General features: G+C 32.7%; 1 protein-coding gene across 2 annotated transcripts in view; it reads right to left on the reverse strand.

Annotated features, from left to right (window-relative positions):
- Positions 1–2,744: 2,744 nt before the first annotated feature.
- LOC132696079 (retinal guanylyl cyclase 2) overlaps positions 2,745–15,635 on the reverse strand; it is a 134,853-nt gene continuing 121,962 nt past the window's right edge. The window contains exons 16-19 of one of the 2 annotated variants that reach the window (XM_060660658.1): positions 9,919–9,930; positions 9,034–9,243; positions 5,383–5,674; positions 2,745–4,447 (exon numbers count right to left, since the gene is read on the reverse strand). In XM_060660658.1, coding sequence (XP_060516641.1) covers positions 4,292–4,447; positions 5,383–5,674; positions 9,034–9,243; positions 9,919–9,930 — 670 coding nt within the window. In that variant the 3' untranslated portion in view covers positions 2,745–4,291. The remainder of the gene's footprint in view (positions 4,448–5,382; positions 5,675–9,033; positions 9,244–9,918; positions 9,931–15,635) is intronic. The other variant, XM_060660659.1, reaches the window with a different exon arrangement.

Genomic DNA, 15,635 nt, shown 5'->3' on the forward strand with positions numbered 1-15,635 from the left:
GAACAATAATAACTATATGGTCTATACATTTCGTAAAAGGTACGACTTGAGCTACTGTCTCTCCCTTCCGCAACAATTTAAAAGCAAGCTTTTAAACCCCAATCATTCGAGAACATAAGTCGTCAGTTACATACACAGTAAAATTTGGATAATCGTATTTCATGAAATTATTTACATTTAAAATAATAAATTTTTCAATGAATTATCCAAATAAATTTAAATTATTCAAATAAATTTTCGCAAATACTGATGCGTTAAATCATTCATTTCTCTTTACTCCGTCTTAAAGGAATAATGAGGGGCAACATATCGGGCAAGATGGTAAGTAGTCAAAAAATTTATGAGAGCCAAAAGTCATAACTAATATATTTTCCTTTCTTCTTATTGTAAAAAAAATTGATCACTAGAATCACTAGAATGAATTAAAACTGTATTTACTGTCTTCGTGGATGTATTGGATTCATATTACATCATGTTTTTTCTCCTTAAATGCTGATATTTTTTTTATTTAATTATTTATGACTGACTCCAAAACACTGTCAAAAACTAGTACCGAAGCCTTAAATTACAAACAAAATGAAACAATTTTGTAATAACATTGGTAGTTTATGGAAGTCTTTTTAAATTTATAATAAAATAATACAATTTTTTCTACTCCCTTCTGTAAAATACCAAATTATGTACCGAACTAGCATGCGGGAAGCGTCACTTTACCACGCGAGTTTCCTGTCTCACGGATCCTAGCCACTTCCAACATTTCCGGGATATTACCATACGGGTTTGCGAGCAATCGGATGTTTTCGGAGATTTTAGAGCACGACTTGAATTTTAACGTTTGTCAATTCTGACGGTCATGTCAGTGAATGGATTCGTGTTGTTTTGCAAAAATATAACTATAAACTAACGATCGAAGAATGCAATGCAGATGCAACACGGTTGGTAAACTTTCGAAGTCACTCATTTATTAAACACTCGCTCCGCTCATGCCAAATAAACTCGTGACTCCACTGGCGTTTACCACACTTTTTGCATAATATACTATTAATTTCTGACAAAACTGTTTTATTGTCTTTTCTTCACCAATTGCTTTTGGTATAGAATTATAAGTTTAAATACAGCTATATAATGGAGATCTTTGTACTTTAAGTTTAAGTTTATTTTTTTATGGAATATAAATATTTTGCTTGTTCAAATGTGGCAATTTTTTTATGTCCCATTTTTTTGTTGCTTCATACATTATTTTTCTTATAATAATAATAAATATGACTTTTACTGCTTTGTTTTGAATTTTCTGTAATTTGTTTTGCAGATAGGTGGGAAGATTTCACCAGCATGGAACTAAGTACTTTATATGAGGTGCAATGAAATTGGAAGGAAAAATCTACATTTTTTGTTTAAACTGTCTTTATACCCACGACAGGAACAGTTTTTTTTATGATTTGGTTCACAAGATTAGTCGTAAGTATTTATAATTTTGTACTTCTTTCAGTTTAACATTGTTCAGGAACAAGTTTATATCACAGTTTTTTTATTTTTTGTTTGACGATTACATATCCCGTTTAAATTGTAATTATAGGTAACCTATTGTAACACAACCATGTGTAATAACTATTTAAGGCCACACTTGCACATAATAATAATGATAATAACAATAATTAGTTTTTACAATATTGATCAAAAATAATTTTATTGCACGTACGCCTATGGCCGACAAGGATATTGCGCAAAACTGGATGTAATTTTCCATTTTATTACTTTACACTTCTAAAATAGCTTATAAAACTAAATTTATTCAGAACAGATTCACTTTCTAAGAGTCACCGGAAATTTTAATGCTAAATAAGATACGATAACAAAAGTTCGTGGTTAATGTTATTCAAAAAATTCTGTAAAATGTTTATTTACCATGTAATGGCCTGTGTAGATACAAAATACTCCAAATAATATTTCAATGGCAGTTTTTAGCCAAAATCAGAAGTTTAATTTGCTGTCATAGAATCGATCGCTACTATTCAAGCACCAACTTGGCTTCATTTTGTTAAAATATCATTGACCCAGCACTTTTTCCTATTCAACAATTACCGGAATTTGTCACGTTAACGCTTCCAACAGCATACATCACATTTGATGTTTTTAATTGTGAAACATTTCAATACTTATTTTTTATCACTTATTTGAACGGATTTAAGCGTTTCTGCATTTGTTCACTTTTTGAAGGAAACTGCATAGAACACTTGCTATATTTTAAAATTCAGTATTGCTTGCGGTTGCCAAATTTAGTAGAATTTCAGTAAAAAGAAATATTCCTGTTTTTTTTTTATTTACCAAATTTACCAAATTAATGACGTATCCATCAAGTCTCCATCTAGCGGCGAATTTCTTGATCAAGGAATCGAGGATAAAAGGATCCTTTGCAAGCATACACAATTATCCGATGCCCCGTATAAAGGATTCTGCTATATTTGAGTTGCAGGAAATTTCCTTAAACTTCAAATTATGAGATTGTGATAATTTGATAAAGTTTGATTCTTGACTCCCTATAGTTCTCTCAGCGACAATTTGTTTTCAAATTAACTCTGCTACTGAATTTTTTAAAAAATTCTCACGCCCAATCAATTTCATTCTACGTCAAACCTAAACTAAAGAAAACATTTCAACTGCGGAAAATCGGCGACTCTTGCCAAAATATGCCTATTATTTCTTAGTTCAAATAAAACGAAATTAACCATTTCAAAATAAAACACTTTTAAATGCAAAGTTTCTATTTACACATTACATAAAACAATAAATTACATTATAACAAACAATATGATTTTTTTTATAGATGGTATTTACCATTATCTACCGATCACTATGAAATAAGAAATGCTTGGTGATTATGTAACATTATCAGCATGAAGACAGTTTTTTCTCATTGTTTCTTTTCTTTATAGAATCGAGAAAAAAATATATCACGCCAATTGCACCCGTTAGGTAGTTAGAAAACACGGTTCATTTCTTGAATCGGTAGTTCTACTCGTTTATTAAACAGTCAACGTAAAATTTTTACTAATTTACAACACACACAAATATAAGAGGCGAGTAAGGAACGTTTAGTTTTTTACAAATTGTCACATCAAATTCGTACATTTTCTTAAACGTTGATACTTATCTACAATCGCACTAACGATAAAGTTACGACAATAATTTAACAGTGAAGTGTAAAAGTTTGTAAAATATTCTCTTAAAAGGACACAACTTTGTTTCAATTGCTTTTCGTTATAATTAAGTCGATCAAGAATGACATAAGAAATACCAGAAAAAATTCGTTCCGCAAGAAAAATTTCCAGAGCTGCATTAAAAATTGAAATAAATAAAGCTATCGATCTAGTATTTCACTCTTGAGATCTATTTGGTTGGCGTTTACAAAATCGTTCCATTTTTTCGTAGTTGGGTCAATTAAGTATTGAAAAAAGCAATTATTCTCCAATAAAAATGACTGTGTTTATTACAACTATCCTCAGCAGTAAAGTTCAGGAAGGGAGAAACGCCATATACTAACGTGTAGGAAAATTAAAAATGGTCAATGATTCCTTCAGGTGGCTTAGTCATGTGCTTTATTTACATTTACCAATTTGAATTTCATGTTAAGGTAACCCTGTACAGTTCCGTTTCCTGATTTGGAAAATATTTGAAAAGGAAGGCTGTGGGATTTACTTATCAACTTTTTGGGTTAAGGTTTGCGATTGGTTGAAAATATGCTAACTATATTTTCGTGCTCGTTCGACCCGCCCGCGGGCAAAATACCCTTGATTAAAATTTTATGTGGAATATAGCCGTTGTCCTTTCCTCCCACGCTATGTTTATACTCTTTCCGTATATATATTTCAATCGGTTCTTCGTATATTAGGATTCTGCGGTAACTGAAAACTGAAAAAATTAAATCAATATCTAAAATAATTTAAATGATTAATAATTAAATAAATAACACTTGCTTAGCGCCAAACTATTTGATAGTATAGTATTGAAATTTCGAAACCTCTGCACACTATTTTCGAAAATTTTCGAAAAACGTGAAACGTTAACTGTATTGTCGGTTTATTGTTTGAAGATTTATATTTAAAAAATTTCAAAATTTACTTTTTTTTAATTTTACAAAAACTCTGTTTGATTTTCAGTCACGCAGATCCTTAATTTAGAAAACAAATTCTAAAAATTCATGTATAGGCATGTATAACATTTCTGCGCGGACCCTGTAGAAGGAATCACCAAATCAATTAAGTGCTATGAAATGATCGTTGGAGAAAAATGTTCAACGAATCAATGAGTCGGCGGACACCGAGAGAGTGCACTGCAACTGGGTTGCCAAGGAACCAGCATTCGATGGAACTCGTAATGGAACTTCTTCGATTTTTTCCAAATCCGCGGCGCCCGCAGAATTTTGTTTGCACAACCGGGGACTTACCAACTGAAATATTCAAAATTACGCAATTGTTAAAAATATGTAACATCGCATATCCGAACTTCGATGAAATATTCAGTAGTTTCTTTCGGATACTTCTGTTTCTGTATCAAAAAATTCCAAGACTAAGGAAGCAGGAGTGATTTGTAGTTATTAACAAAGATTTAACACACAATAACGAGTTTTACCAAAAACCGAAACTCAATTTTGGCATCTTCAGGAGAAGATAAAAACTAAACTTAATAGAACAAATGCTCTCTATATATATACACATCGGGAAGTGCGAGAGGGAATTACGCACTGTTCAACGCGTATAATGGGCTCAATGGGATTGGACCTCTGTCCTTGTTCAGTGCCTTATTCCCTCTCTTAACAAATTCTAAGCTCGTTCGGCTACACTTGATTTTTCTAATCTATGTATGTTCAACAATAATCATAAGGTAATTTAAAATTAGTTAAACATGTAAATAATAGTAGAAAATTAGATGCCTACGCAAGCTTAGAAATTATTAAGAGAGGGAATAAGGCACTGAACAAGGACAGAGGTCCAATCCCATTTAGCCCATTATACGCGTTGATTGGTGGCGTAAACAGTGCGTAATTCCCTCTCCCACTTCCCGATGTGTATATATATATAGAGAGCATTTGTTCTATTAAGTTTAGTTTTAATCTTCTCCTGAAGATGCCAACTTGGTTGGCGAACCGCCCGTCGAGTACGTAAAATTGAGTTTCGGTTTGTGGTAAAACGCATTATTGAATGTTAGTGCAGTGCCGAAGGTTCCAGCCAATTTAGAATTTCTGTACTTATTTCTCAATCTCAAAATTTAATATTTTTCAGTATTTTGTGGACTATATTTTAACTTTTTTATATAAAATAGAATATGACCGGAATTAATGTTATAATGTTATAAGCAATAATCACAAATGAGTAGCTAGCTTACATCGTCATCTTTATTCAAAATTTCGTCGGTTCTGTCCAAACTGAACTGCCTCCTCAGCAGCTTACCACTTCGCAACTTAGGACTCAAACATTTGTAGTGATTGTAGGGTTTACTGAGGTCTTCCTCCTCTTCCATTATTTTCACGCCGGTACCTCTAGCGCCTCTTCTGTAACCACAAAGTGAACTGGTAGAAGCACCTAGCAGTGCGACAGCCACTTCGGAGGCAGATACGGGTGTTCCCAGTATTAGAGGGGTGTCACTGGATGTGCTCTTGCATATACGATCTGTCGTCCTTAAAACGAAATTAATTCAAATCAAAAACACTTTTTGTGGCAATGCTTATGGAATACAATCTTTATTTTATTGGGACCCTACCCCACAATTGGTTTCAAAGTAGATCATTTAAAGTACTTACTGATTAAACACAAATAATTGGATTATGGTATGGTTAACTCTATATCATAAATAATTTTGAAAAGAAATTAATATTTACTGTTTAAGAGTCTTCCATTGCATTAGGTCTATATCAATAATACGATCATTAAAAATAATTTGTCGAATGTATAAAAAATGATTTTTAAAATAAAAAATAACCATTTTCCTTAAACGCCTTGGTGGAGTTGCTTTCTTTTCCAGTCTTGGCATACATTGTTCATGTTGATTTATACAAAATGGCGCTATTCTGTGTGATAAATGTACTCAATAAAACAAGGCAAAACCTTCACTCGTCCCTCCTACACAATATGCCGTGCATATTTTCTTTGCAAATGAAGATAAATAAATGGAAATTACTAATAGAAATAGAAAATATAAAAATTGATATTTTAAAGTTTCACTCATTTATTAATTTGGTTGTATTCTCGCATTATACAAGTCCCGAACGACAGTTAAAACTCATCATAAATCTTGGTTTTGGTTATGAGGATGAGGCGCCATCTTCCCGACAGAAACGTAATCCAGCCTTATCGATTAAGAGCTTATGTTCATTGCGCTCAGCTTGGCAATCAGAACAAAAATCGTTATGTGCTAGCCAGAAAGCGTTTTCATCCTCTGAAGCTTCGGCATGTCGGCAAGTACTGAAAGATGTCACCTGGAGTGATATCTTCAAACGGTCGTATTAAAAATATTTTGGAGTGATAAAATTTTAAAGTTTATTTATCGAAATACAGACAGATTTATCCATCGAGGGAGAAATCCGTTTTCAAAATTAATTTCGAAATAGAAAATCTCAAGTCAACATAGTCCTTGTTAGTCTCACTCTACAAAGCCTAGGTCAGTGGACAAATAATTGTCAGAATGAAAGGAAATAACACTGTTTCTTTGGTAGAAATCAAAATCTACGTGAAATTTTATTTGCTAGTTGTTGAAATTGTTGATGAAAGAAAAGAACTCTTAGGCAGTGTTAAAGATACTAATTATTTTGCTATCAGATTATTCTAATATTGGTTCTATTTATATGATTGTAACAAATATTGGTCAAGATTTAGGTTAGCTTTTGAATTAAGGCTCCCTCCATAAATAATAATAGAAATTTTTAACATAGCCAAACATTTTAGCCTAATTTTGGATACAAAATTGGCGTTACATAGACACTACCCCAATGCTAACACAAATGTTATGCTTTGAAATTCTTTGATACTATCTCATTTTAATTAGTCGGATATAATTATATGGCCCGTTTCTGAGGGTTTTTGGTTGACGAGGAATAGAAAAAAAAAAGGTAGGCATAAGAGGATATTTCCCAAACTTCATAACCTACAGTGGCTTAACAAGTTCAAAAGGAGAATATCGCATTTACAAGCTTTATTTAACAAATTAATAAAACTATAACTCAAAATAAATAAGAACTAAAAGTTCAGATTTTCAGGAAATTATATATTATGACATGACAATTGTTTCGAAAACATCGTGTCTTTATCAAATGTGTTGTCGAAACAATTGTCATGTCATAATATATAAATTCGTGAAAATCTGACCTTTTAGTTCTTATTTATTTTGATAAATGGATTTTCATCAAGTAAAAGTTCAAAACTATAACTCCAAAGTACCTTCAAAAAACTGACATGTCCTAACTCAAATCCATTAATGACATTTACATTTCACTGCAGTATTTGTTAATTATTAATTGTCATTTTTGATTTTGTTGAACCTCTCGCACATTTAAGAAACAAATGAAATAGAGTCTCAATAAAATTTGTGGGCTGCGATTAGTTTTGTATTTATTTATTTTGATTCTTAAAATAAGAAACATTTTAATAGTATGTAATTAGTTAATCATTTTATTATTGTCAAATAGTTAAGAAAAGGTCACATTCCTTATATCGCATAGAGTAATCTAATTAGCCGGGCTACAAAAAAATTATAACAACAAACTTCAGTCTGCAACGGAAACCTTTTTCGTCCAAAATTTCGAACTTTTCTAATGGGCACAAATTTATCCAATTTGTGCTAAGGCTCATTCTCTCACAGCGACGATTAGAATTTTTCTATTTTCTGCAGTTCCTCGCCGATTTCCAATTGCGTTTTCTTTCGAAGTTTAATTCTCTTTGTCGGAACGTTCGACGCGAATGTTCCCCCCATAAAGGAACTTGCAAAAAGTTTTGATTTCTTTGCCCGAAGAACAGAATCACTAGAAAATTACGCGAAATGACGTTTTCGTGATGCCGAAAGGAGTTTCCGGCATCGCGTGAGAAAAAAGTTTTCGCAGTTCCCTGTCGTTTTATTTACAACCCTGTTACGGGAAAGGCTGATCGTAAAACAACAAAATTATTTATTTGCCGCTTTGTACAACGAAATAGAGACAACTCAATTTATGTAATATGTTAAACAATTCAGGAAAATATTGGTAACTACAAAAAATATATTTTTTATCATTTCAGTTAGGCAGAAGTTTCCGAATGTTTTGCTGAGATTTCATTTTTAAAACTCGTATTCAAAAAGCGCTAGGACAAAAACATTTTTAATTTTTTTCTAAATATTTTGTACATTATTTTATTTTATTTATTATTATTTTATATCTGCAAATCGGCCAAGAAAAAGTGCTGCAAATTATTGATTTTTACAAAAATCTGTAAAATTATTTTAATTTCCTAGATAGCTTGGTTGCAAAGCTACACCTTCAATTTTTTTTAATATTCTTTTATCTATCTCTGACAGGTAAGTGCTGGATAATGAAATTATTTTTAAGCTTTAACTTTTTTTTATTGAGCTTTGATAATTGAGACCCGTTTTGCGGGTTTTCGAGCCCTTATTTGGCTATTTAATGAAGTCAAAAGGTTATTTGGTTGAATTTTCAATTTTTCATTGATTGCCTAGCAAAAGACCCTTTTAAAGATAGCAATTTTGGAAAAATGATTTAAGCCACCCTCTTATGAAGATAGATCACATAGAATTGAACAAAAGCGTTTAAATAAGAAAATCTTGCAGGAAATGGATTTTGAAATATTTAAAATTGTAATTACGAGCCCTAAAGGCTGTTTCTGAAACTCAAAAATAATTTTCCGGACTACCTCTTTTGCGATTTACTAATAAATTCTTTTTTTCAAATTTCTAGACGCATCCGTTTCCCATAAACCGTACCTAGCCGGTCTTACTGGGACACCCGATACATGTAGATCCCGGCATTTTTGAAAATATCACACTCTGACATACCTACTATCTTCGTGGGTCTTGGCCAGCGTGGAGAATTTTGAAAATTCCATACTCTTAATAAACGTAGGATTGGGACTGGGAGTTTTCGTTGAATGACCTTCGCTTACGCTCATGTGTCTTGTAGATCCGATCGAAACTGAATCGGAAGTTCCGTCTTCGTACTTGGTCTGTAGCGCTGATAATTTACTAATAATGAGGCTCTCGTCTAACCTACGAGCGGAAACCGGAAACATAAATGAGGTCACATTTGATAACATTCTACTTTATGTCACCCAATCATGACTTCATCTTTTTTACATTTCTTTATATTTAATCGTTCCATCTAATCAATTGGAAAATGTCCATTTTCACTAGTGGAACAATTTGCAAATGTTCCAATTTTAATAATTAATTGGAATAAATATTATCTGGTAATAATAGATATTTACAAATTCAATGACATTCCATTTAAAATTTTAGAAAAAAAAATACATCTTTATAAGAATAAAGTATCCACAATAACGTAGAAAATTGCTGGGGTATTTGGCAGCAGTTCAAATGATAGGAACGGTTACCGCAATTGAATGTGATGATGTCAAATATTGGACGTTAACGGTAACATTTCCTAAAACAAATCGTTTTCGTATAACGAGATATCGAGTCCCAATTTCGAAAACAATTTGTACCAGGTATCGAAAATGCTCATTCGATTAAAGTATAATCGAAATTTGGCACAATCGTTCGAGTGTACATTTTCGGTTTTATAAACTGATTTATTGCCACGTTTTAAATCGCATTTGCCTTCTATTCGAACGACTTTTAGTTCGGCTGCCAATTTTATGGCAACGATGCAATAGAACATGGTGAATGTGCTCAAACGGAGAAACCTTAGTACCGAATACTTACCCGTGACTTTCTCTATTGACAGCAGCCGAAAACCAAGAATTGCACAATTATTATATACGAATAATTACGCTTGCGTTTTATAACTTTGCAAACAAGTATTTTAATATTTATAAATTTAGAACATCAATAAAAGCTCAATCCAATCCATAAGTTGTTATAAGATGTCGGTATACATTTCGAGTCCATAGTAAACAGAATTGCGCGGATAGTAGGCGCACATATGTCAGGTAAACCTTAATTTTTGTTATATTCGTCCAGAAATCCTATTTCGTCGAGATACAGAGTGATGGAGTTCTAAAAAAATAGTTATTATCATTTACAAAATACGAGATACTTTTATAAAACATGGCATAACAAAATTTTTGTTTCGTAGAATTTATGCAATTTCCAAGTAGAAAATGACACGCAATTATTACAAAAATACAAATTATATTGGAGTTTTTCATTTTTTAAAATATAAGTACAAATTACAATTTTTAAGAATAAATTTCGATGATGATATAAAACCAAAATCAAAGCTTATCCAATAATAAAACACAGGATATTTTTTAATCAAACTGCAATATTTTATCTTTATTTAAGCTACAATGGGGTAAAGTTTTTAAAAGTAAATACTTTTATGACACAACAGTGGCGTTCGTGCGAAATCTGAAATTCTTTTTTTTCTCAGATATTATGTTACACGACTCATTTATGTTCAATTCAATTAAAAATAATTTTTAAAGTGTCCATTAATCTATAAAGAATTGGATGAGGGCATAAGCTGGAAATTATTTTTGAGTTTGTCAAATTGCCACCAGGAAACGTAACTGTTGAATTTTAAATCTACAAACATTTCTAATATAATTTTAAAGCCGAGACAAATTAAAATGAGCATTGTTTAATGCTGTTTGCTCTATCTCTGGTTGGTGTTCGAACGTTTTCTTAAATTAATTTTAATATCTATAAAAAGACTTAACGAATTTTAATAAACTTGAAGTCATTAAAAAAAACTTTCCCAGGCTATCACTCTTGCTCTTGTTTTCGGAAATAATAGCAAAAGATATCAATTTTTGAAAAAAGAATTAATGTAACGATATCGTTTGTCCTTAGATATTCAAAAAATGCCATAACCTGGATCAAGAAAATTTGACGAACATCAAATGCGACATGAATGATTCATTGCATTTGCTCAGATACCTGCTTAAATACCTCACAAAGAACGTCATATCCCTGAATTTATTTTTTCTCAGTATTTTTTTAATTATGTCAGAAAACGCCACCTGGTGGCAAGGTAAACAATCGCAATCGAAAGAATACATACATTTCAATGGCTCCAAATTTGTTATTAAAATGCGTTAAGCCTTTTTGGATATATTTATTTTAAAAAGTTTTCGAACACCCCCCCTCTCCCACTCCATAACTTTCGTAACACAGATAGAGCAAAGGGCATTAAATAAACAGCTTCATTTGTGTCAGCTTTAAAATAGGTACCCACTTTAATCATAGTTCGTGTTACAATTTTTTGCAGAAACCCAGTTATAAAATTAAAGACTATACACCCCTTGGTGGCCATTTCAGAAACTCGCAAATAATTTCCATCATTTTCTCTTGGCTGAGCTTTTTTTTTTAATTTTTAAGACCGTCCGTTTCATTAATACCGTATCAAGCTGGGACACCCGGGATACCAAAATTCATTTTTAAAAACATTATTTATCATTCTGCATATAAACGATTGGGACATGCGTGAAGTTTTTCCAATTTTTTTTTTCAGAATTCAATACCAAAGACTGGCACACATGCGGGTAATTTAATTTCAACATTTTGGGAATCTATTTTCGCATCAGTGTAAACAAATGTAATCAAATTCAAATAACACGAGCGCTTCAAGTCGGATTATCACTGTGCCGAAACCATATTTGCATATGCCTCATATTTCCCGGTCCGTAGCCGTTAAACAACGCGGAAACATCGAATATAAACCCCGAAAACTTTGTCGAACTTAATCCGGAAGATAAAAAATTTTCGTCGTTTCGCATCCCTCCCAAACTTCGAGCCTAGCAAGTTATGCGGCAGTCGTATCCAAATAAACCAACAAAGTCGCCCCCCTTTTTTGTCATTTCCACTTGGAGCCTTATTATTGTGCGGATTATCCGTAAAGCAGTGTTTTGGAACTTTATCCCCACTCCCAGCCAAAACTAATCGGCAAAAGGACGATTGTTAGCGACAAACAATGTCGGGCTACCCACCACCACTTTCCGCCGGTTTAATTCGGAAACGGATTTTGTCCTGGTGATATTTTCTGCGCTTAAACGTCGACCTTAGCAAATTTGTCGAGGATTAGAATTTCAATGGAAACCTGAATTTCGGTTTATTTTCGTTACCGGTTGCTTGACTTCTCGAACAACAGTTGGGTTAGTTGAATAAAGGCTTTTAGTTTTGGTTGGCAAATAACTAAATTTGCAGTGATGATAGTATTGCACTTCGTCACATAGACCTTATTTTGTTAACGCCAACAGATTTAGGGGTAAAATATTAAATTACCAGCTCTCACACATGCCTCAAGTTTAAGTTCAAGGTGGGAGAGTTAGCCGTCAGCCTGTCCAATTCAGGGGATATATTCTGACACCCTCGATAATTTTGTAGGCCGTTGCTTGACATTGTTATGGCAAGCAAATCTTCAGCTTCCAATAGAATAAGATGCATCTTTAGCCGACAATAGCCCATCGTAGACCTACCATTATTCTTCATGGCTTAGTAGTTCTGTTATAAATTTGACCCTTGATCTATCTTTGTCCTGGTGTCTCTAGAATTCTTCCATTTCTTCATCGCTGTTTTGGACATGGGTTTACGAACCTCTGAAAGGGATCGGGTCTTTTCATTACGTTGAAAGCCTTGGCGCCATATAAACTGGGGTATGGCTATATTGTTAACTTGGTTATTACTTTGCTGCATTGCATAGCTTTTTTGGCTGTCTGTTAAAATTTCAGTCGTTGAAAAGGGCTCTTCAAAGGTCATCAACTCACCAGAGGGCGTTTTGCAACATCACAACGAATAAAATTTATTTTCACAAATTAAATGAAGAAAAAAGGAAAGTGAAAGAAATAAAAACAAAATAATATCTTTAATGCTACCTACTAATATTAATATCATTATTACAACATTTAAATTTACTATTAAAACGTCCACGTTATATTGAAAATGTTATTTTTAATACTCATTAGCATAATTCAGGAAACTCCATCGCATAAATTTATGTAGCTATTAGATAACATAACTACGGTAAAAATTGATGCTCCGCAAGCGGCTTTGATATTTTCGTAGAGAAGGTAATGATTTTTAGCCCATGCCTCTACATTTCAATTGCACTTTGCACCTGCGCACCAATTTCGACACACTTAACTCGTTTTTCCAGAACATTTAACAAGATCTAAGCAAACTTTAAGAAATAAGTTACTGTAACCTGTTTTAAATTAAATAAAATGAAAATCCAAGAAAGTGGGGTTTTAAGAAGTTATCTGCAGCCTTAATGTATATTTCAGTTCGGTAAGTGGTGAAAATGCTGATTTTGACTATAGTCTGCGCGAAATCAAGAGCAAAAACCAATCATTTGTAACAGAAAGAGGGGTCTTAAGTGCATATCTGCATTTCTAATAAGCAGATTCTGACTGGGATCATCGAAATCGGCAACTATTTGACCCAGAGAGGGGGTTTTACGTCGATATCTAATGGTTTATTAACGTTTTCGTTACAATAAAGGCCGAAGATGCCGATTTTGACTAGTACTTGAACGATATTGATATGAACATGTAACTATTTTCAAAGTTTTAAAAATAAATACGAAACCTATCCAGCAATTCTACAGTTGGAAAAGGCGAAATACACTCTAATACGATTCATCCTTCAACACCACCTTCATAAATTTTGCTGTTTTGTTTGCCAAAGCTGCTTGGATTTTAAAAATTTCTAATATCGTCATGACAGATAGTAAATATCAATCAGTGTCAACGAATTCATTATTATTGAAATTTGACATTAAAATTTACATATGCTTTGCAAATAAAACTAATATTAGTATTTAATAATGGTAGGGTATCCTGAATATACTCTCAAAGATGGCGGACATTATTTAGAGTTGTGGCCCTAAAAAGAGCACTTTTCTACAACTGCTAGTTTGACCTAATGCGTTAAGCCATTCTGAAGTTATTGATATTTATTACCTAAAATGTTTGAACACCACCACTGTCCCTTAAGAGATCGAAAGAGATTGTTTTACGAAAATGAATATATAAGACAATTTCTTAAAAAACGAGATTTAAAATTCCCTTGGCGGCTATTCTACAAACTTAAAAATACTTTCCAGCATTTTTTCTTGTCCCCTTTAATGTCCTTAACTAACCGCCCTGTAAAGCGTTTCATATAACAAAAATTTCAATTGGATGACTCAATTGAATAACTCTAAATCACTTCTTAAAGGAAAACTTTTGTTTTCGAGCTATACGTCGTTATATTTTCTGGTTTCTAAGTTAGACAAAAAATGTTGAGGGGAAAAAACATTAAATTTATAAGTACAGTGGAGTTCGGATATAGTAAACCCGCTTATTGTGAACACTCGGTTATAACGAACACTTTTTGAAATATACTCAAAAAGACTCATAAGACAAATGTAAATTTTTACTGATTATAATGAACCCGGATATTTGAACTTTCGGATACAGTGAACTAAATTTCGTCAAGATTAAGATACATTTTCCGTTTTTAATAAACTTTTTCGGGGGTTCCCCCTGTAAATCCCTGGAAAAATGTTAAAATACATAGCAAATTTATTTTGTTATTGTTTTGATCTCAGTTGTGATTTACATTTCGTGGAGAATATTGATGACAGACGTTCAAAACGAAAAGCATTAACTTTGAAAGAAAAATGCGCTGTTATATAAAAAATTAGAAGTGGTATGAAACAAAGTGATATTTGTCGTGAAATGAATTTGCCTAAAGCAACGGTCTCCATTATCTGGAAAAAAAAGATAGGATTCAATCGTCCCATGATCAACTGAATGCAAGTTGTAAAAGGCTCAGAAAATCAACTCATGAAGGCGTCAATAAGGGATTTTTACAATGGTTTACCTAAAAAAGAAAAGAATATGTTCCCGTAAGTGATCCAGTTCTTCAACAAAAAGCAAGTGAAATGGGCAGTAGAATAGAAGGAAGAGATTTTGTGTTGTGGGTTTGTGTGTTTTAAGAAGATAAATTGTATTTCTGGAAGAAATATTATTGATGCGTCTGCATTAGTTGATATGAATGTTGTTAACAACTGGCTCATAACAGTGACAATATTTTTGACGCCGATAAGACCGGCCTTTTCTACAAACTAACCCCTAGTAAGACATTCAATTTCGAAGGAGAAAGGTGTGCAGGCGGAAAATTGTCCAAGGTTCGAATGACAGTTCTTGTTACTGCAAACATGTCTGGAAAAGAGTAACCTGTTTGTTATTACCAAATCAGTAAACCCAAGATGCTTTAAAAACAAGATCCTACTAGTCAGGTACAGGTCAAACAGCAAAGCGTGGATGACATCTGACTTATTTACCGAAGAGCTGCTCCAATGGGATACAGAATTGAAGAAGAACAGAAGAATTATTCTTCTAGTACATAATTGTAAAGCACATCTCATTGCTCCGTTGAACCAAGTCAAACTCGTTTTTATGCCAACCAATACCAGTTCAAAACGGCAGCCAATG

This window comes from Cylas formicarius, unplaced genomic scaffold, assembly GCF_029955315.1.
Source record: "Cylas formicarius isolate icCylForm1 unplaced genomic scaffold, icCylForm1.1 PGA_scaffold_1__22_contigs__length_36826433, whole genome shotgun sequence".
Lineage (NCBI taxonomy): Eukaryota > Metazoa > Arthropoda > Insecta > Coleoptera > Brentidae > Cylas > Cylas formicarius.